A 25,000-nucleotide genomic window follows, 5' to 3' on the forward strand; every position below is an offset into this window, starting at 1 on the left:
GTTTTATTAGTATTTTTTTGTAAATTTTGGATGCACCTTGCATTAAATACTTCTCTTGATACGCATATATCTTGTATCAGGAAGAACCTTCAGACTAATTATCAGGACTTTTTAAAACCTTTTTCTCCAAGTCTTCCCATCTTACTGTTGGTTACTGCAGTCAGGAAATCTCAGACAGGGACCTTTATACTTTAGCACTTTCTCTAAAACTATCAAAGTAACTCTTACATTACAGTAATTTCCATCTTGCAAATTTTAAAGGTTATTCTTCGGGCATCCAGTCAACATACAGTGTTATTATTTACCCACGGCAGAGGAAAGACACTGAACAACACTTATTATGCGTTATTCATTATGTTTATAATGTTTTCAAAGATGATGGTAGCATGACGGCCTCCCCGCAAAAGTGTTGGCCGTGTAAGAGGCATTACTTCCGTGGCGCTCTTCAGTTTATATGGCAAATATCACTTAAATTAAATTCCCCACAGAGTACGCTGGAGAAGGAATAGACTGACCATACAGATTAAATGGCTGTCTGCGGTCATCTGAAGCTATATTTGTAATGGTGTATAGTGTGCCTTTATTTTTAAATTTTAATGCAATTATTCTGAAACTTGACACTCGTCATGCCCCCAATTTTTTAGTGCGATTTTTAATGACATACATACGAACTTCATAACCCATCGCCCGAAGTTAGGAAAGCTGCTTGTAATCATAGGAGCGCTACAGAGTTTTCAGTTCCCCGGTAAAGAACTACTCGTTTTACAAATTTGTTTTCCTTTTCTTTCATTATCCCGAATTATGTTAAATATAAATTGAAATATCGTGAAATATCGTAAACTTTTTGACGACTCACACACCTATTATAATGAAGACAAGTGACTGTATGGAAGAAGGTTTACCTGAATCATAAGTAAAGGCCGTGTAAGAGGCATTAAACCCTGAGAACTGTTCAGTTGATGTAGAAAATATCACTTGAATTGAATTCCCCACAGAGTACACTGGAGAAGGAACAGACTGACCATACAGCTGAAATAGTTGTCTGTCATCAGAAAAATAAGGTACATTTGTGATGGTGACACGAGCACTGTATGGATATCCACCCAACTGAAAATGGTGGAAAGTCAGCTTGATGATGTAGCCACTAGGAACTGTGATATTCCAGATACATATGCTGTATTGAGGGAAGTTGTTTGGAAAGTTTGGACTCGCAAAGAATCCACTTGATCCAGTAAGAATGTCTCCAGAGCTACAAGCTGTGGTGGAAAGCAAACGTATTAGCGAGCTTTAGTTGTTCAAAGAGCGCCGGGATAACTCTATCCAGCGGATAAGTCGCTCTCCAGGGAATAAAATGTATTGGTTAGAGTTCATTTTATCTGTTGGATGGCGATTTATCCACTGGACAGAGTTATCCGCTCCTTGTCGTAGTAAGCACAAACTAGTAGATGTTATTGCCTCAATAAGCAGCAGAATTCAGGCATTTAAGCCCTCAGTTCCAGACGACTTCTATTTTCAAAAGCCTTTTAATGATTCCTTAACTAGACTGCCGTTAATAGCCACTATGGTTTTTTTATTTTGATTATATAGTGTCCACAGTGTTACAGTGTTTGTAGAGAAAGAATTAAATTCTGTCAAGGAAATAAGTTACAATATATTTTTTATTATTATTATTTTGTCTTTAATTTCTTTCGACTTTTCCACGCATATTTCAACGGACATTTGTGCTCGTTTGCAAGTAAAAAACTTTTGTTTCTGCCTTGGTTTCTTGTGTGATATTTGATGCATTAGTAGGTTTTTTAATATTTTGTTGATCGCCAACAATTTTTTTTTTTATTATTACTGTATTTATTCCTTGATTTTTAGTTTCCCAGGTTTCTGTGTGACAATTTTCTTCCCGTTTGTAAGCTTCAAATATGGTTTTCTAATTATTATACTGGACACTGCAAGGGAACTGCAATATAATTACGTGAAAAAAAGAGCAAAATAAAGACGATGAAAACAAACAAAAAATACCAGTAAGACCCTTTTTTTCAAAGAAGGCCAGTCTTATGCTCAATTCCTCTATACAAAGTAACTAAATCCTATAGCCATATCTATTTCAAGAACTTTTGGTAAATTTGAATCACGATTGTATTGTTAAAGCCGTGTTTCCATCTCTTGCTGCGCATCAGAAAATATCAGAAAAATGTATGGTGTGTGTTTTTATTATTTTATTTTAAAACAACTATCAAGAAACTTAACACTTACCATTATAGAGCTCCCCGTAACTAAGTTTGATTGTCAAGATACGGACCACAAAGTCGCGTACGCTTTTACGCTTTTTTTTTGGACAACCTTTGTCGAAACAGCTGTATACAACGACTGCTAATGCGCTCATAAAAATTTACGGGAAAATATGACTTGATTAATGCTTTGCAAATTGTCACGGGAATGAGAGTTTGCTCTCCCCCTCCTTTTTTTTTTCTACTCACCAGGGATTGAGGAAGTGTGGTTTGCTTGAATATATGTTGCCTTAAATCCAGGATGATACTTGGTGTAACGACCATCAGACACAAACAGCACCGTCAGTCTCTCAGACATCGAGTAATATCTCACTGATCTACGGTAACCACATATTCTTCCATCATTGTAACCATCAGAAGAGAGGCCATTTTGAACTTCAAGATGATCACAAAAGCATGTTTGTCCACAACGTTGAATGTCCATGTATTCGATGATCATCACGACCCGGTTTCCTTTACTTGCTGTGATTTGCCAGCGGCATTTCTGATTGTCTGGGTAAGTTCTGGGGTAGAATGGACTGGTGATGAATCCTGATGTCTCATTCAGGGTTTTCAAATTTGGGCAAACTGGTTGAAAAGAAAAATGGGGTATGAATTTCATTTTTATTTTTAACCAACAGACCCTCAAGTTGGCGGGATCTATTTTAGTCAAAAACAAGCCTTAGTTGGACTAAATGAGTATTAATTAAATTTTCTCGTATTTTTTAAGAATCGTTCTGCTAAGTTAGTATATTTGCCAAAGAAATACTTTTCGGAGGTTACCTTGAAAATTATAATGGACAGTATTCAAGAAATTTGACGGAAAGAAAAGGACGGGTCATTTATTTTGGCGATTAATTGACCAAAAATCCCTCTCAATCTGATTAATGGTTAAGGCCTATAGAACCCCATACAACGCATAGCGTTAAATATATATATATAACTTTTACCAGGAACTACCCTTGGACCAGTTTTTAGCCAGGATTTTCAACTTTTCTTAGCCTTGCCATCATAATCTTGCCATCATAATATTGAAAATCACAGTCAGGGTTAAGGAAAATATTTAAACAAACTTGCCAGACTAACTAACACTTAATTACATTAATTTCGATTCCATATTGCAGATTTTGAAAAATATTGATTTCTCCTTTACTCTTCAGGCAGCCACTAACACTCAATGCTATTTACAATCCATGGCAGTGGCTACACACTGAATAATTGTGTGCTTTTGATGATGTCTATAATGCTTTGAAAAATTATTTCGGCATGAGGCCCTCTCCATTTCTATGTACTAACAATACGTTGCAACAAGTCAAACAAGGATAATATGATGAAGACAAGGGACTGTATGGAAGAAGGTTTACCTGAGTCATAAGTAATGGCCGTGTAAGAGGCATTAAACCCTGAAAACTGCTCAGTTGATGTAGAAAATATCACTTGAATTGAATTCCCCACAGAGTACACTGGAGAAGGAATAGACCGACCATACGGCTGAAATGGTTGTCTGTTATCATCTGAAGCTACATTTGTGATGGTGACACGAGCACCGTATTGATATCTACCCAACTGAAAATGGTGGAAAGTCAGCTTGATGATGTAGCCACTAGGAACTGTGATATTCCAGATACATATGCTGTATTGAGGGAAGTTGTTTGGAAAGTTTGGACTCGCAAAGAATCCACTTGATCCAGTAAGAATGTCTCCAGAGCTACAAGCTGTGGTGGAAAGCAAACGTATTAGCGAGCTTTAGTTGCTCAAAGAGCGCCGGGATAACTCTATCCAGCGGATAAGTCGCTCTCCAGGGAATAAAATGTATTGGTTAGAGTTCATTTTATCTGTTGGATGGCGAATTATCCACTGGATTGAGTTATCCGCTCCTTGTCGTAGTAAGCACAAACTAGTAAATGTCATTGCCTTAATAAGCAGCATAATTCAGGCATTTACGGCCCTCAGTTCCAGACGACTTCTATTTTCAAAAGCCTTTTAACCCTTTAACTACCAGGTGTGTGGTATTTTTTTCAATGACTTTTTGGCAATAAATAGTCTGAGCCACTTAATTTCTCCATAAATGGAGATGAAATAATATCTGCGGTCTTAAGAAACTGTGGGCTCAGGCTAAATTGTCACGTGATGCAAGTGACGGTTGTTGTTTGTTTCGAGCGAGTGCACGAGCACGAATGTGGTAAAATCATCGCTTTATAAGTGTTTTTCGAGCCATTTTCCTCTGCAGAAACCCCCATTCTGGCATCATTAAGCTGGAATGTGGGTAGAGGCAATCCTCTGAAAGAAAACAGAGGTGAGAGGTGATTTCATGCTGACTGAGTCGCCAAACATGCTGTGTAGCAGTCATGGAGGCCCACGAGTGAAGTTGCCTCTCTGGCCGTTTTGTGGATGGATTCCAGGACGTGCCAAGGCAATTTGGGCGAGTTTGGAGTAGTAAAATATTCAATGGATTCGAAATTTTGCTGGTGGTACTGGGTGGCTCGACAATTATAAAAAAAACTATGAAATGGAAAGAGCAGGAGTTCTACGCTCGCGCTATGGCTGAATTACCCAGAATTCTTTTCGGGCGTAAACGAGGCAACGTGAGATACGCAAGACTGGGTCTCATAAAATGGCTGAAGTATAGCCCTCGGAAAGTGTTGAGAGGAAAACTTCCAGTCAGATACCAAGGTCTGACCTTGAGGTTTGCTGTAAATATAGACTTTTCATTTTTGAACAAATTATTTGGATTAAACATTGACGATAAATAAGTGTAATTTTTGATGTTATTATTTGGCCGAACAATTGGCATTTAGGACTTTGTTGCCAAACGAACGGTGATATGCAGCGAAAATCGGGAAGCGTAGTCGGTTTGCTGGGTTTGATGATGGAAATATACATCAGCTGGTGTCATTCACACATTATCATGACGTTGTAGCTTCAGTTAAACAAGGAGCAATTCATAGAAGCAAGAACGGTGTTTTCGTCACATATATGTGTTGTTGGGATGAAAAGGGTTAATAATTCCTTAACTAAATTGTCGTTAATAGCCAGTATGGTTTTCTTATTTTGATTGTATAGTGTCCTCAGTGTTACAGTGTTTGTATAGAAGGAAATAAATTCTGTCAATGAAATAAGTTATAATATATTTTTTTTTATTATTTTGTCTTCATTTCTTTCGGCTTTTCCACGCATATTTCAACGGACATTTGTACCACGTGCTCGTTTGCAGTAAAATACTTTTGGTTCTGCCTTGGTTTCTTGTGTGAAATTAGTAGGTTTTTAGATTTCGTTAATCGCCAACTATTTTTTTTTTCTTATTTCTGTATTTATTCCTTGATCTTTAGTTTCTCAGCCTTCTGTGTGACAATTTTCTTCCCGTTTGTAAGCTTCAAATATGGTTTTCTAATTATTATACTGGACACTGCAAGGAAACTGCAATAAAATTACAAGAAAAAAAGAGCAAAATAAAGACGATGAAAACGAACAAAAATACCAGTAAGACCCTTCTTTTTTAAAGAAGGCCTGTCTTATGTTCAATTCCTCTATACAAAGTAACTGAATCTTGAAGCCATATCTATTTCGAGAACTTTTGGTAAATTTGAATCATGATTGTATTTTGCTGTGCATCAGAAAAAAACAGAAAAATGTATGGTCTGTGTTTTTATTATTTTATTTTAAAGCAACTATCCTGAAACTTAAGAGTGCATCCACGATAGGACCAGGCAGGGGCGGCACAAGCTATCTCACCGATTTCGATGAAACTTGGCCAGTTTGAAGGGGTTGATCTAAAACTACTTCTGTCTAAGTTTAAGGAAATTTGGTCAAAACCGGGGGGAGCTGACCACCCCCCTTCATTTTTTTTTAACAAAAATGACCAAAAATCACCTAAAAAATTGTCAAACGTATACGACTCTACTCCTATAAAAATTCAACCACATCTTTTCAAATTTTCAGTGAATGTTGTCCTACCCAAAGACGATCTATTTTCTACGTTTCATTTTTCTACGACTATTTCCTATCACACAAGTCGTCTCAGCCAAGACCCTCCTCTCACCCAATTGCCAAAACTGCTAAAATACCCAACGTTTAGGCCAAAATATCTCCAGTGGCGGAGCATGCTTCAAAAAACGGAGCATACCTTCTAAAAGGTGGGACTTTGTACTAACATTATCTGCAAAAAAATCTTTGGGCACTCACTAAATGATTACACAGGGAGGCTGCAAACACTTCGTCCACCACAGGGTACCCGCTTCAATTTTTTTCATCATAACGCACAAATTCGGTAATTATGACAGAGAAACAGACAGAAAATGCCACAAAATGGTCACAAACTATGCACAAATAAAACCATTTCTATCTAATTGCTTAAAAAAATGGCCACCACAGGGTACCCACGTCAGTTTTTTTTTTTTTTTACATTAGAACGCGCTAATTTGGTAATAGTGACATAGCAACAGACAGAAAATGCCGCAAAATGGCTACACACCAAAAACGTTAATGAAATAGAATCATTTCGAAGGCTTTTGTTTGTCCTAAGCCATGACAATAACAACCCGCGGCTTAATGATGACCTCTATTATTGTATAAGTGAACTACGTGACAGGACTTACTCTTGGCTAAGTCACGCACGCAAGTCACACAACACTATCAAAATGCTTACATGGTCTGTACTTGAAAGTTAGAATGGTTGTATAATGAAATTTGCTTTTGTTCGTGTAATAAAGGAATAATACATTTGCTTGAAATTTGAGCTGCCCGTTGTAAAACCTATCAAAGAAAAAAATCAAAAAAAATATGATCAAACAAATAAACACTCTGATCGAAAGTAAAGTTACTGTTCTAGCTCCCTCCTGATTTGAAGCCGTGTTCTAATGATGGGAGCTTCTGTCACGTATGGGTCTTCCTCCTCATCTTGCTTTATTCCCAGTGTCCTCTTCTTGAAGGAAGAGTTGATGCAAAAATTGGCGCACTTTGGTGGTGAAATGAACAGACTTCTTGGTCTTTTTTAGTGCCCATTCCATGTCAGCTTTTGGCGGTGCGTCTTCCGACTGGCTATGGAAAACTGAGGCGGATGCAGACGTGGGCGGATGAGCTGCTTCCATGTAGCTACCAGAAATTGACTTGCACGTCTCTTTCCACTTTCTCTTTATCACGTCGTACGTGGACTCTCTCTCTAACTCCGGAAGGTGTTTCCCGGCATCAAGGTGTCTCTGAAGGCTGCTGTGACTTTGGTAAACCTTTATACAACCCTCTGGGCAGCCAAAGACCACACTCTCTTCGTCTCTGAGCTAAATCCCTTCCGCGGCTATAGGTTCCATTGGAGCTGCTGCAGGCTGCTGCTCCCACGTGCTGGAAGGGGCACTTATGTCCAGGATCGACCTTGTTAGCAAGAATTTGCTAGCAAATTAGTTTCGCAATTGTCGCAAAGAAAACGGCTATTAGAAAAGTATAGAAGAAATAGCAAAAATCGCAAAAGTAACAAGACATTTTCTTGCCATGAGAAAAGACTGAGTAACAAATATAGCAAAAATCGCAATAATAACAAATGTAACAAGATTCAACACTTAGAAGAACATGAAGGATAGAAGGGCCCCGAAATGTCCGCAAATATCGCAAACATCGCAAAAATAACAAGGATTTTTTCTTGCTAGCAAAAAGCATTCATTACAAATATCGCAAAAATCGCAAGAATAACAAATGTAGCAAGATTCAAGACTAAGAAGAAGATGAAGGCAAGAAGGGGCCCGAAATGTCCGCAAATATCGCAAACATCGCAAAAATAACAAGGATTTTTTCTTGCTAGCAAAAAGCGTTCATTACAAATATCGCAAAAATCGCAATAATAACAAATGTAACAAGATTCAACACTTAGAATAAGATGAAGGCAAGTAGGGCCCCGAAATGTCCGCAAATATCGCAAATATCGCAAAAGTAACAAGAATTTTTCTTGCTAGCAAAAACCCTTTATTACAAATATCGCAAGAATCGCAAGAATAACAAATGTAACAAGATTCAAGACTAAGAAGAAGATGAAGGCAAGAAGGGGCCCGAAATGTCCGCAAATATCGCAAACATCGCAAAAATAACAAGGATTTTTTCTTGCTAGCAAAAAGCGTTCATTACAAATATCGCAAAAATCGCAAGAATAACAAATGTAACAAGATTCAAGACTTAGGATAAGATGAAGGCAAGTAGGGCCCCGAAATGTCCGCAAATATCGCAAATATCGCAAAAGTAACAAGAATTTTTCTTGCTAGCAAAAACCATTTATTACAAATATCGCAAGAATCGCAAGAATAACAAATGTAACAAGATTCAAGACTTGAGATAAAATGAAGGCAAGAAGGGCCCCGAAATGTCCGCAAATATCGCAGATATCGCAAAAGTAACAAGGATTTTTTTTTGCTAGCAAAATCCGTTCATTACAAATATCGCAAGAATCGCAAGAATAACAAATGTAACAAGATTCAAGACTTAGGGGACGATGAAGGCAAGAAGGGCCCCGAAATGTCTGCAAATATCGCAAAAGAAACAAGAATTTTTCTTGCTAGCAAAAACCATTTATTACAAATATCGCAAGAATCGCAAGAATAACAAATGTAACAAGATTCAAGACTTAGGATAAAATGAAGGCAAGAAGGGCCCCGAAATGTCCGCAAATATCGCAAATATCGCAAAAGTAACAAGGATTTTTCTTGCTAGCAAAATCCGTTCATTACAAATATCGCAAGAATCGCAAGAATAACAAATGTAACAAGATTCAAGACTTAGGGGACGATGAAGGCAAGAAGGGCCCCGAAATGTCCACAAATATCGCAAATATCGCAAAAGTAACAAGGATTTTCCTTGCTAGCAAAAACCATTCATTACAAATATCGCAAGAATCGCAAGGATAACAAATGTAGCAAGATTCAAGACTTAGGATAAGATGAAGGCAAGTAGGGCCCCGAAATGTCCGCAAATATCGCAAATATCGCAAAAGTAACAAGAATTTTTCTTGCTAGCAAAAACCCTTTATTACAAATATCGCAAGAATCGCAAGAATAACAAATGTAACAAGATTCAAGACTTAGGATAAGATGAAGGCAAGTAGGGCCCCGAAATGTCCGCAAATATCGCAAATATCGCAAAAGTAACAAGGATTTTTCTTGCTAGCAAAATCCGTTCATTACAAATATCGCAAGAATCGCAAGAATAACAAATGTAACAAGATTCAAGACTTAGGGGACGATGAAGGCAAGAAGGGCCCCGAAATGTCCGCAAATATCGCAAATATCGCAAAAGTAACAAGGATTTTTCTTGCTAGCAAAATCCGTTCATTACAAATATCGCAAATATCGCAAAAGTAACAAGGATTTTTCGTGCTAGCAAAAACATTTATTACAAATATCGCAAAACAGGACAATCTAGTTGAACAACAACCACCAAGTAAATATTATTAAGATGTGTATGCCCGTTCATTTATTTTAAATAACAATATCAGTTCAGACGTGAAGCTACCTTTAATTACGGTCAGTATCAAATACCGTAATATCAATCAGTGTATGCTTCGTTCTTAATTCCATCAACATGGAAATGAAAATGGGTCATCAGATCCCCGCATTGTACATGTATGTTTCTGTCCAATACCCATGGTTTTAAAACAGGCATTGCCAGTAATCTGGTAATATTTATCTAGTTAAATTAAACTTATAGTTGAACAAAAAAACCACCAAGTGAATATTATTAATTACTGTCAGTAGCAAAATACCGTAATATCAATCAGTGTATGCTTCGTTATTAATTCCATCAACATACAGCTACAATGCATTAAAAGGAGTTTCGCTCACAGAACAGGGCAAATTTTAGAAACCAACGGAAACGTAAGCAGAACTTTTCATAGCCAGGAACCCAACATAACAATCGTTACAAAATATCAACATAGCCAATTGGGGAAAATGAAAATGGGTCATCGGATCCGTGCATTGTACATGTGTGTTTCTGTCCAATACCCATAGTTTATAAACAGGCATTGCCAGTAATCTCGTAATATTTCTCTTTTAAATTAAGACTTATAGTTGAACAGCAACCACCAAGTGAAAATTATTAAACAACAACCAGCAAATGAATATTATTAATTACCGTCAGTAGCAAATACTGTAAAATTAATCACTGTATGCTTCGTTCTTAATTCCATCAACATACAGCTACAATGCATTAAAAGGAGTTTCGCTCACAGAACGGGCCAAATTTTAGAAATGAAAGGAAACGTAAGCAGAACTTTTCATAGCCAGGAACCCATCATAACAATCGTTACAAAATAGCAACAATACCCAATTGATGGAAATAAAAATGACTTACAGATCCGTGCATTGTACATGTATGTTTCTGTCCATTATCCATAGTTTAAAAATCGGGATTGCCTGCAATCTGGTAATATTTCGTTTTTAAATTAAACTTATAGTAACAACAACCACCAAGTAAATATTAATAAGATGGGTATGCCAGTTCATTTATATTAATAAACAATAGATACAATTAGTCATTTATGTGTGCTTCCTTCTATTACTGATGAACAATGAACAATTATAGGAAAACCAGCAAGAAAAGGGATCAAAATACCTATACGCAATACAAATACATAATGTCATAACATGATTGCTTCACTGACAAGCTCCGGGGCATCTAACTGTATGTAATAACCAGAAATTGAATTGGAAGTTTCGGTGCCCAAATTTATGTCTGTAATGTGCCGGATAATTGTCGGCGTTTCCTACAGTGTTAAATCTTGTTACATTTGTTATTCTTGCGATTCTTGCGATATTTGTAATGAACGGTTTTAGCTAGCAAGGAAAATCCTTGTTACTTTTGCGATATTTGCGATATTTGCGGAGATTTCGGGGCCCTTCTGGCCTTCAAGTTCCTTTAAGTCTTGAATCTTGCTACATTTGTTATTCTTGCGATTTTTGCGATATTTGTAATGAACGATTTTAGCTAGCAAGGAAAATCCTTGTTACTTTTGCGATATTTGCGATATTTGCGGGGATTTCGGGGCCCCTCTTGCCTTTAAGTTCTTCTAAGTCTTGAATCTTGTTATATTTGTTATTCTTGCGATTCTTGCGATATTTGTAATGAACTATTTTAGCTAGCAAGGAAAATCCTTGTTACTTTTGCGATATTTGCGATATTTGCGGGGATTTCGGGGCCCCTCTTGCCTTCAAGTTCTTCTAAGTCTTGAATCTTGTTACATTTGTTATTCTTGCGATTCTTGCGATATTTGTAATGAACGGTTTTAGCTAGCAAGGAAAATCCTTGTTACTTTTGCGATATTTGCGGGGATTACGGGGCCCCTCTTGCCTTCAAGTTCTTCTAAGTCTTGAATCTTGTTATATTTGTTATTCTTGCGATTCTTGCGATATTTGTAATGAACGGTTTTAGCTAGCAAGGAAAATCCTTGTTACTTTTGCGATATTTGCGATATTTGCGGAGATTTCGGGGCTCTTCTAGCCTTCAAGTTCTTTTAAGTCTTGAATCTTGCTACATTTGTTATTCTTGCGATTTTTGCGATATTTGTAATGAACGGTTTTAGCTAGCAAGGAAAATCCTTGTTACTTTTGCGATAATTGCGATATTTGCGGGGATTTCGGGGCCCCTCTTGCCTTCAAGTTCTTCTAAGTCTTGAATCTTGTTATATTTGTTATTCTTGCGATTCTTGCGATATTTGTAATGAACGGTTTTAGCTAGCAAGGAAAATCCTTGTTACTTTTGCGATATTTGCGATATTTGCGGGGATTTCGGGGCCCCTCTTGCCTTCAAGTTCTTCTAAGTCTTGAATCTTGCTACATTTGTTATTCTTGCGATTCTTGCGATATTTGTAATGAACGGTTTTAGCTAGCAAGGAAAATCCTTGTTACTTTTGCGATATTTGCGGGGATTACGGGGCCCCTCTTGCCTTCAAGTTCTTCTAAGTCTTGAATCTTGTTATATTTGTTATTCTTGCGATTCTTGCGATATTTATAATGAACGGTTTTAGCTAGCAAGGAAAATCCTTGTTACTTTTGCGATATTTGCGATATTTGCGGAGATTTCGGGGCTCTTCTAGCCTTCAAGTTCCTTTAAGTCTTGAATCTTGCTACATTTGTTATTCTTGCGATTTTTGCGATATTTGTAATGAACGGTTTTAGCTAGCAAGGAAAATCCTTGTTACTTTTGCGATAATTGCGATATTTGCGGGGATTTCGGGGCCCCTCTTGCCTTCAAGTTCTTCTAAGTCTTGAATCTTGTTATATTTGTTATTCTTGCGATTCTTGCGATATTTGTAATGGACGGTTTTAGCTAGCAAGGAAAATCCTTGTTACTTTTGCGATATTTGCGGGGATTACGGGGCCCCTCTTGCCTTCAAGTTCTTCTAAGTCTTGAATCTTGTTATATTTGTTATTCTTGCGATTCTTGCGATATTTATAATGAACGGTTTTAGCTAGCAAGGAAAATCCTTGTTACTTTTGCGATATTTGCGATATTTGCGGAGATTTCGGGGCCCTTCTTGCCTTCAAGTTCCTTAAAGTCTTGAATCTTGCTACATTTGTTATTCTTGCGATTCTTGCGATATTTGTAATGAACGGTTTTAGCTAGGAAGGAAATTCCTTGTTACTTTTGCGAAAATAATTTGCTAGCAAATTCTTGCTAACAAGGTCGATCCTGGACATATCTCGGAAGGGGCACGGAAGACGCCAATCAGCATGTCAGGACTACTGAACGCTTAGTGAACTTGTAAGTTCGTTGGGTCTTGAGGAGTACCGAGACGCGCCAGCGACGCTGCGGAAAAGACCTTTCCAGGTCCGACATTGTAGGCCCGCCAAGCAATGATCTCTCCACTTTGAGTGAACATGAAGTTGTTCAAAGACTGTATACCACTCAGCGAGTGCTTGGTCATGTTTTGGGACCTTTCGTCAACCTTGCACACTGCTGAGTAGCAGCCTTTAACGCCCCCATGCGAGTCGATGGCAGCTTTCATGTCACTGGCTGTCTTGATGTCATTGCCCTCGTTAATGTAACGCCTAATATGGCTCTTCAGGGCGGCGGCTCGGCAGTCACATATGTCTTTCCCAGCTTGGGCCTCACTGAAGTCATAACGAGCTATGCGGACACCAACGCGCTGTCCAAGGCTTTGAATACTGAGAATAAGAAACACGCAATGATAACAGCCTGCGTTGTCAGATCTCAGGAAGGCTTCATTCAGTCTAGATTCCTGTCGCTTCACGGTGGTTAGTGAATCTTGGACGATGGAGGCAACGCTGAACCAGTTTTGATTGCATTCATCAAATAAGTGGATAAATGTACGTGTCTGAAAGTCATAATAGTAAAGCATTTTAGCATGAATAATGTGGTCAAAGGGGCATTCTTTTCAATTATCCAAATTTGTAATCGGTTAGAGCAACAAAGAGCGCGCTCACGAGAAACTAGTTTATAGTGGTCAGTGAGCGACAAATTAAAAGAGAAGGCACATGATTCCCACCTCAATTGTTCCATCTTCTGCTTTAGTTATGGCCACCGATAGATGCCAGGACTTCCCCTTCATTCCAAACCAGTCGCGCTGCGTTTCGCGAAAGCTGGTTGGAATGAACTTCATTGCCTAGTCTATTATGAGCAGCACCTGTGATGGTTTCAGATTATCTATAATTTCACTCTTGGCCGCGTCCTGGTAAACTGAACGGAGAACGTGCTATTTTTAATCTTCTATAATCGGCGCAGCACAGCTCAAATCATACTGTAACTCCTCTCGTTTATCAGGACTGAAAATGGAAAGAGTACAATGGCGTGATAGCATCATTTTTCTTTGGAGCCGTTTTATCAAAAAATAATGATTCCTCTCTCATTTTTTCCCTAAACCGCGTTTCATTTAAAATTTATTTTCGTTAAGAACCACCCAAAGCCCTACAAAATTTTTAAAATCATGAAAAGCGCCTTGGGAACGAGGTTGTTCTGGTTAACTATGAATGCTAAACTCTGCTTTTTTGTCACTAATATGTTCTTATCTAAGGTGTACTTCGCTTGAATCCACTGCTAGTTGCAGATCTAAGACGGCATTCTTTAGGTCCTCGCACCGGTCACAGGTGCTGTTATGCTGATGTTGGCACTGACCCTTGTACTCTATTTCTGTCCAACTGAGGGCGAACACTCTGCAGTGATCTGCGGACGGGGATTCGCTGGCTGTGTGGATCTTGAAATCCGTTTTCAGATACTGCCGACCAGCTTTGAGTCGCATTAGAATGTTATTGGCTATTGTGCTATCCAGTCCTGTGATAGACTAATACACATAATAATAAATATTGATACTCTTTTAGCTTATTCAAAATTGTGACAATTCTTGCACGTACAGGAATAATGGAAAATGTTTCTTCAAGAGTGGCAAGTGCCTGTACCCAGTCTGTCTGAGTGCTATCAAGAGCGGCTAACGATTTCTTTAGTGAAGCCCCACAAACCTCAACACAAACAAAAATGCTTTGGCTTCAAACTAATATTATTTCTAAACGCAAACCACTACTGCTACACCCCTACTACAATTAACCCTGATCAAAATTTGTCGTTCACTTGCGTTTATAATCCATACCTTGATTATATTGAAGAGCGTGGAGCGTCTGAGAGGCTCAAAATTGGACTCTTCACAGAAGTTTAAGTACATGCGCACTAGGTGGGAGGATATAACTGTGCGTACCAGGTTCGGGAATTCTAAGCTCTGGCCATTTTCCAGTTTAAGAGTTCTGGTGCCATACGCCACATCTTGAAGAAATGATGGACTGGACAAGAGGTCAAGAAAGTGGTCAACTTTGACAGCATCCAAACGGCATCTGGTGATCCTTGGTGGGTCAATGGGTTGCCCAGGCTTAGTTTGGAAAGCGTGCTTCCTTGCCTCGTCGATTCTCCATTTTGAGAGACCCGGAATCAACGCCAGTAGCTCGGTCTTCGAGTAGTCGGTCACGAAAAGTGACAGGATCTGCTGTCTCATACAAAATCACCTGTCGGCCAGCCAGCGTGGCCTCGGCCGCTTATGATCCGGGTATCTAGTTGATATATCACATGCACTAGTACAGTGCACAGCAAAAGAGCACGAGAACTGTGACATTGTTTATAACCACAGACCTTTTCATCCATGCATCGTATGCCTCTAACTGATCGGCGTAGGTGAGTAACACTTTGAAATACCATCCATGCACGTGCACGCATTTTCCCAATCAAAAGTCTATTTATAGAAAGCCTGTGAATCTCAACGACCTTTTGATGTATCTGGGTTATTATGGAAGATGGAATCAAGCTACAAATTACAAAGATGTATGCGATTGCCAGGAAGTAATTTCCAGGGACTATTTTACAACCAAATGCTTTTCTCCTTTTTAGGCAGATTAGGCAACCAACAATGAGTCGCAAGCAAATCAATTTATTTTCAGTAGAGCGAGGTCTTTTTGATAACGTTTTCTGTATCAAGATGCGATGTCAGACGTGCAAGTTTCAAGCAAATGTATTATTCCTTTATTAGACGAAGAAAAGCAAATTTCATTATACAACCATTCTAACGTTCAAGTAGAGACAATGTAAGCATTTTGATAGTGTTGTATGACTCGCGTGAGTGACTTAGCGAAGAGTAAGTTCTGTCACGTAGTTCACTTACACAATGATAGAGACCATCATTAAGCCGCCGATTGCTATTTTCATGGCTTAGGACAAACAAAAGCCTTCGAAATGGTTCTATTCACGCTCGGTATTTTTTTAGTCAAATGTGGCCAAAAAGTTTCTCCTCTTTAGGGTTTTGTGGTAGCAACCTCAAACTTTGCAACCAGACAAAACAATGTTTTCCCTACAACTTGTCCGATTCGGATTTTTTAATTTCATTTTTCCAACGGTGAGATGACGTCATCAATTTGGCGGGAAATTTTTTTTGGAGCTACGGCACAGTTGTTCCTAACATAACAAATCTGAAAACATTTTTGCACTACCTCATTGGAGTCAAGAGTTATGGGAAGTTAAGTGTTCAATTTAAAGCTATTTTTAGTAACAAAATGGCGGAAAATTCAAACTTCAGAAGCCCAAAACTTTTGATTCAGTTGAGATATTTCAAATCTTTTTTTCAGTTTTGTAATCCTTAAGGTATGTGTATTTAAAAAAATGTGATTGACCATGTCGAAGCTCTAAAAAAAATTTCGCGCCAAATTGATGACGTCATTTTACCGTTAAAAAAAATAAAATTCAAAAATCCGAATCGGCCAAGTTGTAGAGAAATCGTTGTTTTGTTCGACTGCAAAAATTGAAATTCGTACAATAAAACCCTAAGGAGAAGAAACTTTTTGGCCGAATTTGACTAAAAAAATCCCCAGCGTGTTTCATCAAAGTTTTTGGTGTGTAATTGCGTTCTAATGTAAAAAAAACTGACGTGGGTACCCTGTGGTGGCCATTTGTTTAAAGCAATTAGATAGAAATGGTTTTATTTCATTAAAGTGTATGGTGTGTGACCATTTTGTGACATTTTCTGTCTGTTTCTGTGTCATAATTACCGAATTTGCGCGTTATAATGAAAAAAATTGAAGCGGGTACCCTGTGGTGGACGAAGCGTTTGCAGCCTCCCTGTGTAATCATTTAGTGAGTGCCCAAAGATTTTTTTTGCAGATAATGTTAGTACAAAGTCCCACCTTTTAGAAGGTATGCTCCGTTTTTTGAAGCATGCTCCGCCACTGGAGATATTTTGGCCTAAACTTTGGGTATTTTAGCAGTTTTGGCAATTGGGTGAGAGGAGGGTCTTGGCTGAGACGACTTGTGTGATAGGAAATAGTCGTAGAAAAATGAAACGTAGAAAATAGATTGTCTTTGGATAGGACAACATTCACTGAAAATTTGAAAAGATGTGGTTGAATTTTTATAGGAGTAGAGTCGTATACGTTTGACAATTTTTTAGGTGATTTTTGGTCATTTTTGTTAAAAAAAAAATGAAGGGGGGTGGTCAACTCCCCCCGGTTTTGACCAAATTTCCTTAAACTTAGACGGAAGTAGTTTTAGATCAACCCCTTCAAACTGGCCAAGTTTCATCGAAATCGGTGAGATAGCTTGTGCCGCCCCTGCCTGGTCCTATCGTGGATGCACTCTTAACACTCGCCATTCTCGAGCTCCTCGCAACTAAGTTTGATTATTAATAATACGGACCACAAAGTCACGTACGTTTTTACGCTTTTTTTTTTTTTTTTGGAAAACCTTTGTCGAAACAGCTGTATACGACTGCTAATGCGCTCATAATAATTTAAGGGAAAATAGTCCTTGACTAATGCTTTGCAACTTGTCACAGCAATCAGAATTTTGCTCTCCCCCTCCTTTTTTTCTACTCACCAGGGATTGAGGCAGTGTGGTTTACTTGAATATATGTTGCCTTAAATCCAGAATAATACTTGTTGTAACTACCATCAGACACAAACAGCACCGTCAGGCTCTCAGATATCGAGTAATATCTTACTGATCCACGGTAACCACATCTTCTTCCATCATTGTAACCATCGGAAGAGAGGCCATTTTGAACTTCAAGATAATCGCAACTGCATGTCTGTCTGCAACGTTGAATGAACATGTCTTCGATGATCATCACGACGTGGTTTCCTTTACTTGCTGTGATTTGCCAGCGGCATTCCTGGTAGTCTGGGTAATGTCTGGGATAGAAGGGACTGGTGATGACTTCTGATGTCTCATTCAGGGTTGTCATATTTGGGCAAACTGGTTGAAAAAAGAAACAACTGGATATGAATTTCATGTGAATTCTTGAACAACAAGTTGGCGTGATCTATTTTCGTCAAAAACAAGCCTTACTTGGACTAAATTAGTATTAATTAAATTTTCTCGTACTTTTCAAGAATCGTTCTGCTAAGTTAATATATTTGCCAAAGAAATACTTTTCGGAGGCTACGTTGACAATTATTATGGACAGTATTCAAGAAATTTGACGGAAAGAAAAGGACGGGTCATTTATTTTGGCGATTAATTGACCAATAATCCCTCCAAATCTGATTAATGGTTAAAGCCTGTAGAAACCCATACAACGCATAGCGTTAAATGGAACTGCAAATGGAAATGGAACATGGAATCGAAATTAATGTAATTAAGTGTTAGTTAGTCTGGCAAGTTTGTTTAAATATTTTCCTTTTCTAAAAAACACTGACTGTGAAGTTATATATAACTTCTACCAGGAAATACCCTTGGATCAGTTTTTAGCCAGGATTTTCAACTTTTCTTAGCCTTGCCGTCATAATATTGAAAATCACAGTCAGTGTTTTTTAGAAAAGGAAAATATTTAAGCAAACTTGCCAGACTAACTAACACTTAATTACATTAATTTCGATTCCATGTTGCAGATTTCGGAAAAAATGGATTTCTTCTGTACTCTTTAGGGCAGCCACTAACACTCAATGCTATTTACAATCCATGGCAGTAGGTACACACTGAATAACATTTATTAAGTGTTTTTGATGATGTCTATAATGCTTTGAAAAATTATTTCGGCATGAAGTCTTCCCTATTTCTATGTACTAACAATACGTTGCAACAAGTCAAACATGTATAATATGATAAAGACAAGTGACTGTATGGGAGAAGGTTTACCTGACACATGAGTAATGGCCGTGTAAGAGGCATTGAACCCTGAAAACTGCTCAGTTAATGAAGTAAATATCACTTGAATTGAATTCCCAACAGAGTACACTGGAGAAGGAACAGACTGACCATACAGCTGAAATGGTTGTCTGTCATCATCTGAAGCTACATTTGTGATGGTGACACCAGCACTGTATGGATATCGATCCAATTCAAAATGATGGAAAGTCAGCTTGATGATGTAGCCACTAGGAACTGTGATATTCCAGATACATCTGCTGTATCGAGTGAAGTTGTTTGGAAAGTTTGGGCTTGCAAAGAATCCACTTGATCCAGTAAGAATATCTCCAGAGCTACAAGCTGTGGTGGAAAGCGAACGTATTAGCAAACTTTAGTTGTTCAAAGATTGCCGGGATAACTCTATCCAACAGATAAGTCGCTCTCCAAGGAATAAAATGTATTGGTTAGAGTTCATTTTATCTGCTGGATGGCGATTCATCCACTGGATATAGTTATCCGCTCCTTGTCGTAGTAAGTACAAACTAGTAGGTGTTATTGCCTTAATAAGCACCAGAATTCAGGCTTTTAAGCCCTCAGTTCCAGACGACTGGTATTTTCAAAAGTCTTTTAATGATTCCTTAACTACATTGCCGTTAATAGCCACTATGGTTGTCTTATTTTGATTATATAGTGTTCTCGGTGTTACAGTGTTTGTAGAGGAGGAATTAAATTCTGTCAAGGAAATAACTTATATTTTTTTTATTATTTTGTCTTCAATTTTGCTCGCCTTTTCCACGTATATTTCAATGGACATTTGTACCACGTGCTCGTTTGCAGTAAAATACTTTTGGTTCTGCCTCGGTTTCTTGTGTGATATTTGATGTATTTGTAGGTTTTTAGATTTTGTTGATCGCCAACTATTTTTTTTTTTCTTATTTCTGTATTTATTCCTTCATTTTTAGTTTCTCAGCTTTCTGTGTGACAATTTTCTTCCCGTTTGTAAGCTTCAAATATGGTTTTCTAATTATTATACTGGACACTGCAAGGGAACTGCAATATAATTACGAGAAAAAAGAGCAAAATAAAGACAACGAAAACGAACAAAAATACCAGTAAGACCCTTCTTTTTAAAGAACGGGACTTATGTTCAATTCCTCTATACAAAGTAACTAAATCTTGAAGCCATATCTATTTCGAGAACTTTTGGTAAATTTGAATCACAATTGTGTTGTTAAAGCCGTGTTTCCATCTCTTGCTGTGCAGCAGAAAAGTATCAGAAAAATGTATGTTGTCTTTTTAAGTATCTCTAAGAAATAATAGACGAATGTTGTATTATTTTATTTAAAAGCAACTATCCTGAAACTTAACACTCGCCATTTTCGAGCTCCCTGTAACTAAGTTTGATTGTTAATGATACGGACCACAAAGTCGCGTACGCTTTAACGCTTTATTTGGACAACCTTTGTCGAAACAGCTGTATACAACGACTGCTAATGAGCTCATAAAAATTTACGGAAAAATAGTACTTGATTAATGCTTTGCAACTTGTCACAGCAATGAGAGTTTGCTCTCTCCCTTCTTCTTTTTTTTCTACTCACCAGGGATTAAGGAAGTGTCGTTTGCTTGAATATAAGTTGCCTTAAATCCACGATACCGCTTGCTGTAACTACCATCGGACACAAACAGCACCGTCAGGCTCTCAGATATCGAGTAATATATTACTGTACGGTAACCACATTTTTTTCCATCATTGTAACCATCGTAAGAGAGGCCATTTTGAACTTTAAGATAATCACAAGTGCATCTCTGTCCGCAACGTTGAATGGACATTTCTTCGATGATCATTACGACATGGTTTCCTTTACTTGCTGTGATTTGCCAGCGGCATTCCTGGTAGTCTGGGTAATATCTTGGATAGAAGGGACTGGTGATGATTCCTGATGTCTCATTCAGGGTTGTCATATTTGGGCACACTGATTGAAAAGAAAATGGGGTATGAATTTCTTGTGAATTTTTAACCAACAGAACCTCAAGTTGGCGTGATCTATTTTAGTCAAAAACAAGCCTTAGTTGGACTAAATGAGTATTAATTAAATTTTCTCGTACTTTTCAAGAATCGTTCTGCTAAGTTAATATATTTGCCAAAGAAATGGTTTTTGGAGGCCACCTTGACAATTATTATGGACAGTATTCAAGAAATTTGACGGAAAGAAAAGGACGGGACGGGTTTTCTTTATTTTCGATATACTACGCTCTGCTTTTATGTATCGAGCACTGTAATACGGAAAAATCAAAACACAGTCTTTCTATATATATATATATATATATATATATATATATATATATATATATATATATATATATATATATATATAACTTCTACCAGGAAATACCCTTGGATCAGTTTTTAGCCAGGATTTTCAACTTTTCTTAGCCTTGCCGTCATAATATTGAAAATCACAGTCAGTGTTTTTTAGAAAAGGAAAATATTTAAGCAAACTTGCCAGACTAACTAACACTTAATTACATTAATTTCGATTCCATGTTGCAGATTTTGGAAAAAATGGATTTCTTCTGTGCTCTTTAGGGCAGCCACTAACACTCAATGCTATTTACAATCCATGGCAGTAGGTACACACTGAATAACATTTATTAAGTGTTTTTGGATGATGTCTATAATGCTTTGAAAAATTATTTCGGCATGAAGTCTTCCCTATTTCTATGTACTAACAATACGTTGCAACAAGTCAAACATGTATAATATGATAAAGACAAGTGACTGTATGGGAGAAGGTTTACCTGACACATGAGTAATGGCCGTGTAAGAGGCATTGAACCCTGAAAACTGCTCAGTTGATGAAGAAAATATCACTTGAATTGAATTCCCAACAGAGTACACTGGAGAAGGAACAGACTGACCATACAGCTGAAATGGTTGTCTGTGATCATCTGAAGCTACATTTGTGATGGTGACACCAGCACTGTATGGATATCGATCCAATTCAAAATGATGGAAAGTCAGCTTGATGATGTAGCCACTAGGAACTGTGATATTCCAGATACATCTGCTGTATCGAGTGAAGTTGTTTGGAAAGTTTGGGCTTGCAAAGAATCCACTTGATCCAGTAAGAATATCTCCAGAGCTACAAGCTGTGGTGGAAAGCGAACGTCATCATCATCATTTATTTGCCTTTATGTGTATAACAAATTATTAACAAAGTATTAGCGAGCTTTAGTTGTTCAAAGAGCGGATAACTCTATCCGGCGGATAAGTCGCTTTCCAGGGAATAAAATGCATCGGTTGGAGTACATTTTATCCCCTGGATAGCGATTTATCCACTGGATAGAGTTATCCGCTCCTTGTCATAGTAAGCACAAACTAGTAGATGTTATTGCCTTAATAAGCATCAGAATTCAAGCATTTAAGCCCTCAATTTCAGACGACTTGTATTTTCAAAAGCGTTTTAATGATTCCTTAACTAGATCGCCGTTAATAGCCACTATGATTTTCTTATTTTGATTATATAGTGTCCTCAGTATTACATTGTCTGTACAGAATGGATTAAATCTTGGGGATTCTGTCAAGGAAAGAAGTTATAATATTTGTTTTTATTATTATGTCTACAATTTCTTTCAGCTTTTCCACGTATATTTCAACGGACACTTGTACCACGTGCTCGATTGCAATAAAGCACTTTTGGTTCTGCCTCGGTTTCTTGTGTGATATTGATGCATTACTGATTAGTAGGTTTTTGGATTTGTTGATCGCCAACAATTTTTTTTCTGTATTTCTTGTTTTTTAGTTTCTCATATTTCTGTCTGAGAATTTTCTTCTAATTATGGCAGACACTGCACGGGAACTGCCATGCGCGTCACGAATAAGGTATAATTACGAGACAAAAAAAGCAAAAAAAGGCGGTGGAAACAAAAAAAAAATACCAGTAACACCCTTCTTTTTAAAGAGGAGTCTTATTTTCAATTCTTCTCTACAAAGTAACTAAGCGTTAGGTTTGATAAATTTGAGCCACGATTTTATTGTTAAAAGCCCTTAGTTCCATTCTCTTGCTGTGCATCAGAAAACATCAGAAAAATGTATGGCGTGTCTTTTAATTATTTTATTTTAAAGCAACTTTCCATTCTCTAGCTCCCCATAACTCAGTTTGTTTATTAATGATAAGGACCACAAACTTCATACTTAGCTGCTTGTGATTTTAAGGAAAGCTCTCGTTCTTCAAATTCATCGTTCTTCAAATTCATTTATTTTTAACCACCATCCCAAAGTGTGTCTTTTATAAATCTTTTTGAAAGCATTTTAAGAAAATTTTATTTTGATACGCTGTAGTTGTTGCTTGTTGTCTTCCTTTTGATAATTTAGTGTTATATATCAAAATTATTGATTAACTTTCCTGTAGGTTATGCAGCCTTTTTACTCAATATTCGTCTTACGTTTTAACCTTTTGTCAGTTTTCTCGGCACATAATCCCCAACAAAAAGTGCAGCAAATTTTGAATAGTGTCATATCTAACTTATAAAAGATTTAAGCATATTTTCGATTTTTTTTCCATTTTTGTTACTAACGAAACATAAAGGTACACTTTTCCATGTGTTACTAAATGGAAGAGGTTAGGATTTTGTTCACTAGTCCATAGATTTATAGGAACAAGAATGAAACTGACGATAGCCTTTTGCAGTGCCGATAGAACGGAGACTGGCAGGGAATTATTTCAAGTTTGTCTGGTCAATAACATGTTGTGAGCGTATTCTAGATCTGCCGTCACTGAAGAGGAGAGAAAAATATCGTAAAGAAAAGATGAACTTCATTATGCCAGTAACGCAGTCATTTTTAATGTAAGTTAATTTAATGTAGCAGGACTAGTACGAAAGGGTAAAAGCGACAACCCTTTACTTACGATCTCACTGTTCAGTTGCCTCATAAGTAAATGAACAACGCGATCGCCTATTTTCCGCTGGCTTTTACAGCACTCGTATGGCAGAAGAAAGTTAGTTTGCATCCTGACTAGCTTCTACTTCGTCTAAGATTTTACTGACATCTTACGTTTAACTGCGCTACATTAATTTTCCACATGTTTTAACACTAATATACAAGGACTGCTAATGCGCTCATAATAATTTGCGAGAGAATGTTGGTTTTTTTATTCATTACAAGTTTTCACAGCAATCAGAATTTTGCTCTCCCCTTCCTTATTTTTATTTATCTATTTTTTTCTACTCACCAGGGATTGAGGAAGTATGGTTTACTTGAATATAAGTTGCCTTAAATCCACGATACCACTTGCTGTGACTATCATCAGACACAAACAGCACCGTCAGGCTCTCAGATATCGAGTAATATCTTACTGATCCACGGTAAACACATGTTCTTCCATCATTGTAACCATCGGAAGAGAGGCCATTTTGAACTTCAAGATAATCGCAAGTGCATGTTTGTCCGCAATATTCAATGTCCATGTATTCGATGATCATCATGACCCGGTTTCCTTTACTTGCTTTGATTTGCCAGCGGCATTCCTGCCGGTAGTCTGGGTAATTTCTGGGGTAGAAAGGACTGGTAATGACTCCTGATGTCTCATTCAGGGTTGTCATATTTGGGCATACTGGATGAAAAAACAAGACAAAAACTAGACATGAATTTCGTGTGTATTTCAACAACACTCCCTCAAGTGTACTCGGGTCGTGCGACTTTTGGCGTGATCTAATTTCGTGAACAGACAATGCACACTCTCGATTTGACTATAAAATTTATATTGATTTCTCTTGTAGTTTTCAGTGACCTTTCAAAAAAATAATCTTAGTCTCGGCTCAAGTCCAATATTGCAAAAAAGTTCATTTTAGTTTCTTTCCAAATTCGAGTTTACTGTAAATCAATTCAAACATCAGTCACGCACCCAAAGAGTTTGGTCAAATCGTCACTATTCCCAATTGTATTGACAAAATTAGACAATCTGAAAAGTTAATACCAACTTGAACAGGAAAAACTACTAAATGCATAATTGAATACTCACAAGTAAGGCCTGTCATAAAAAGCAATTTCGTTTACTTGACTTTCTCTTTCTAAAAGCCGTTTTGTTATAGGATCATATGACGCGATTTCTTTAATGCTGGAAATGCCAGGATAATCTGCAGATAACGTCAGT

At 37.6% G+C, this 25,000-nt stretch overlaps 1 protein-coding gene and 1 pseudogene across 3 annotated transcripts in view; both read right to left on the reverse strand.

The window, feature by feature from the left end:
• Positions 1-193: 193 nt before the first annotated feature.
• Positions 194-25,000, reverse strand: part of LOC146466193 (cubilin-like) — a 37,774-nt gene continuing 12,967 nt past the window's right edge. Inside the window, exons 4-11 of one of the 3 annotated variants that reach the window (XM_085127652.1) lie at positions 24,080-24,460; positions 21,645-21,995; positions 20,444-20,818; positions 18,855-19,205; positions 17,595-17,972; positions 3,626-3,976; positions 2,472-2,849; positions 195-1,256 (exon numbers count right to left, since the gene is read on the reverse strand). In XM_085127652.1, the coding sequence (XP_084983778.1) occupies positions 853-1,256; positions 2,472-2,849; positions 3,626-3,976; positions 17,595-17,972; positions 18,855-19,205; positions 20,444-20,818; positions 21,645-21,995; positions 24,080-24,460 (2,969 nt within the window). In that variant the 3' untranslated portion in view covers positions 195-852. Of the gene's footprint in view, positions 1,257-2,471; positions 2,850-3,625; positions 3,977-17,594; positions 17,973-18,854; positions 19,206-20,443; positions 20,819-21,644; positions 21,996-24,079; positions 24,461-25,000 lie in introns of all 3 variants that reach the window. The other 2 variants (XM_085127651.1, XM_085127653.1) reach the window with 2 other exon arrangements.
• On the reverse strand, positions 7,000-15,218 carry LOC146466194 (uncharacterized; annotated as a pseudogene).

The sequence above is a fragment of the Pavona decussata genome, unplaced genomic scaffold (genome assembly GCF_977016875.1).
Source record: "Pavona decussata unplaced genomic scaffold, jaPavDecu1.1 SCAFFOLD_150, whole genome shotgun sequence".
NCBI classification, from domain to species: Eukaryota; Metazoa; Cnidaria; class Anthozoa; order Scleractinia; family Agariciidae; genus Pavona; species Pavona decussata.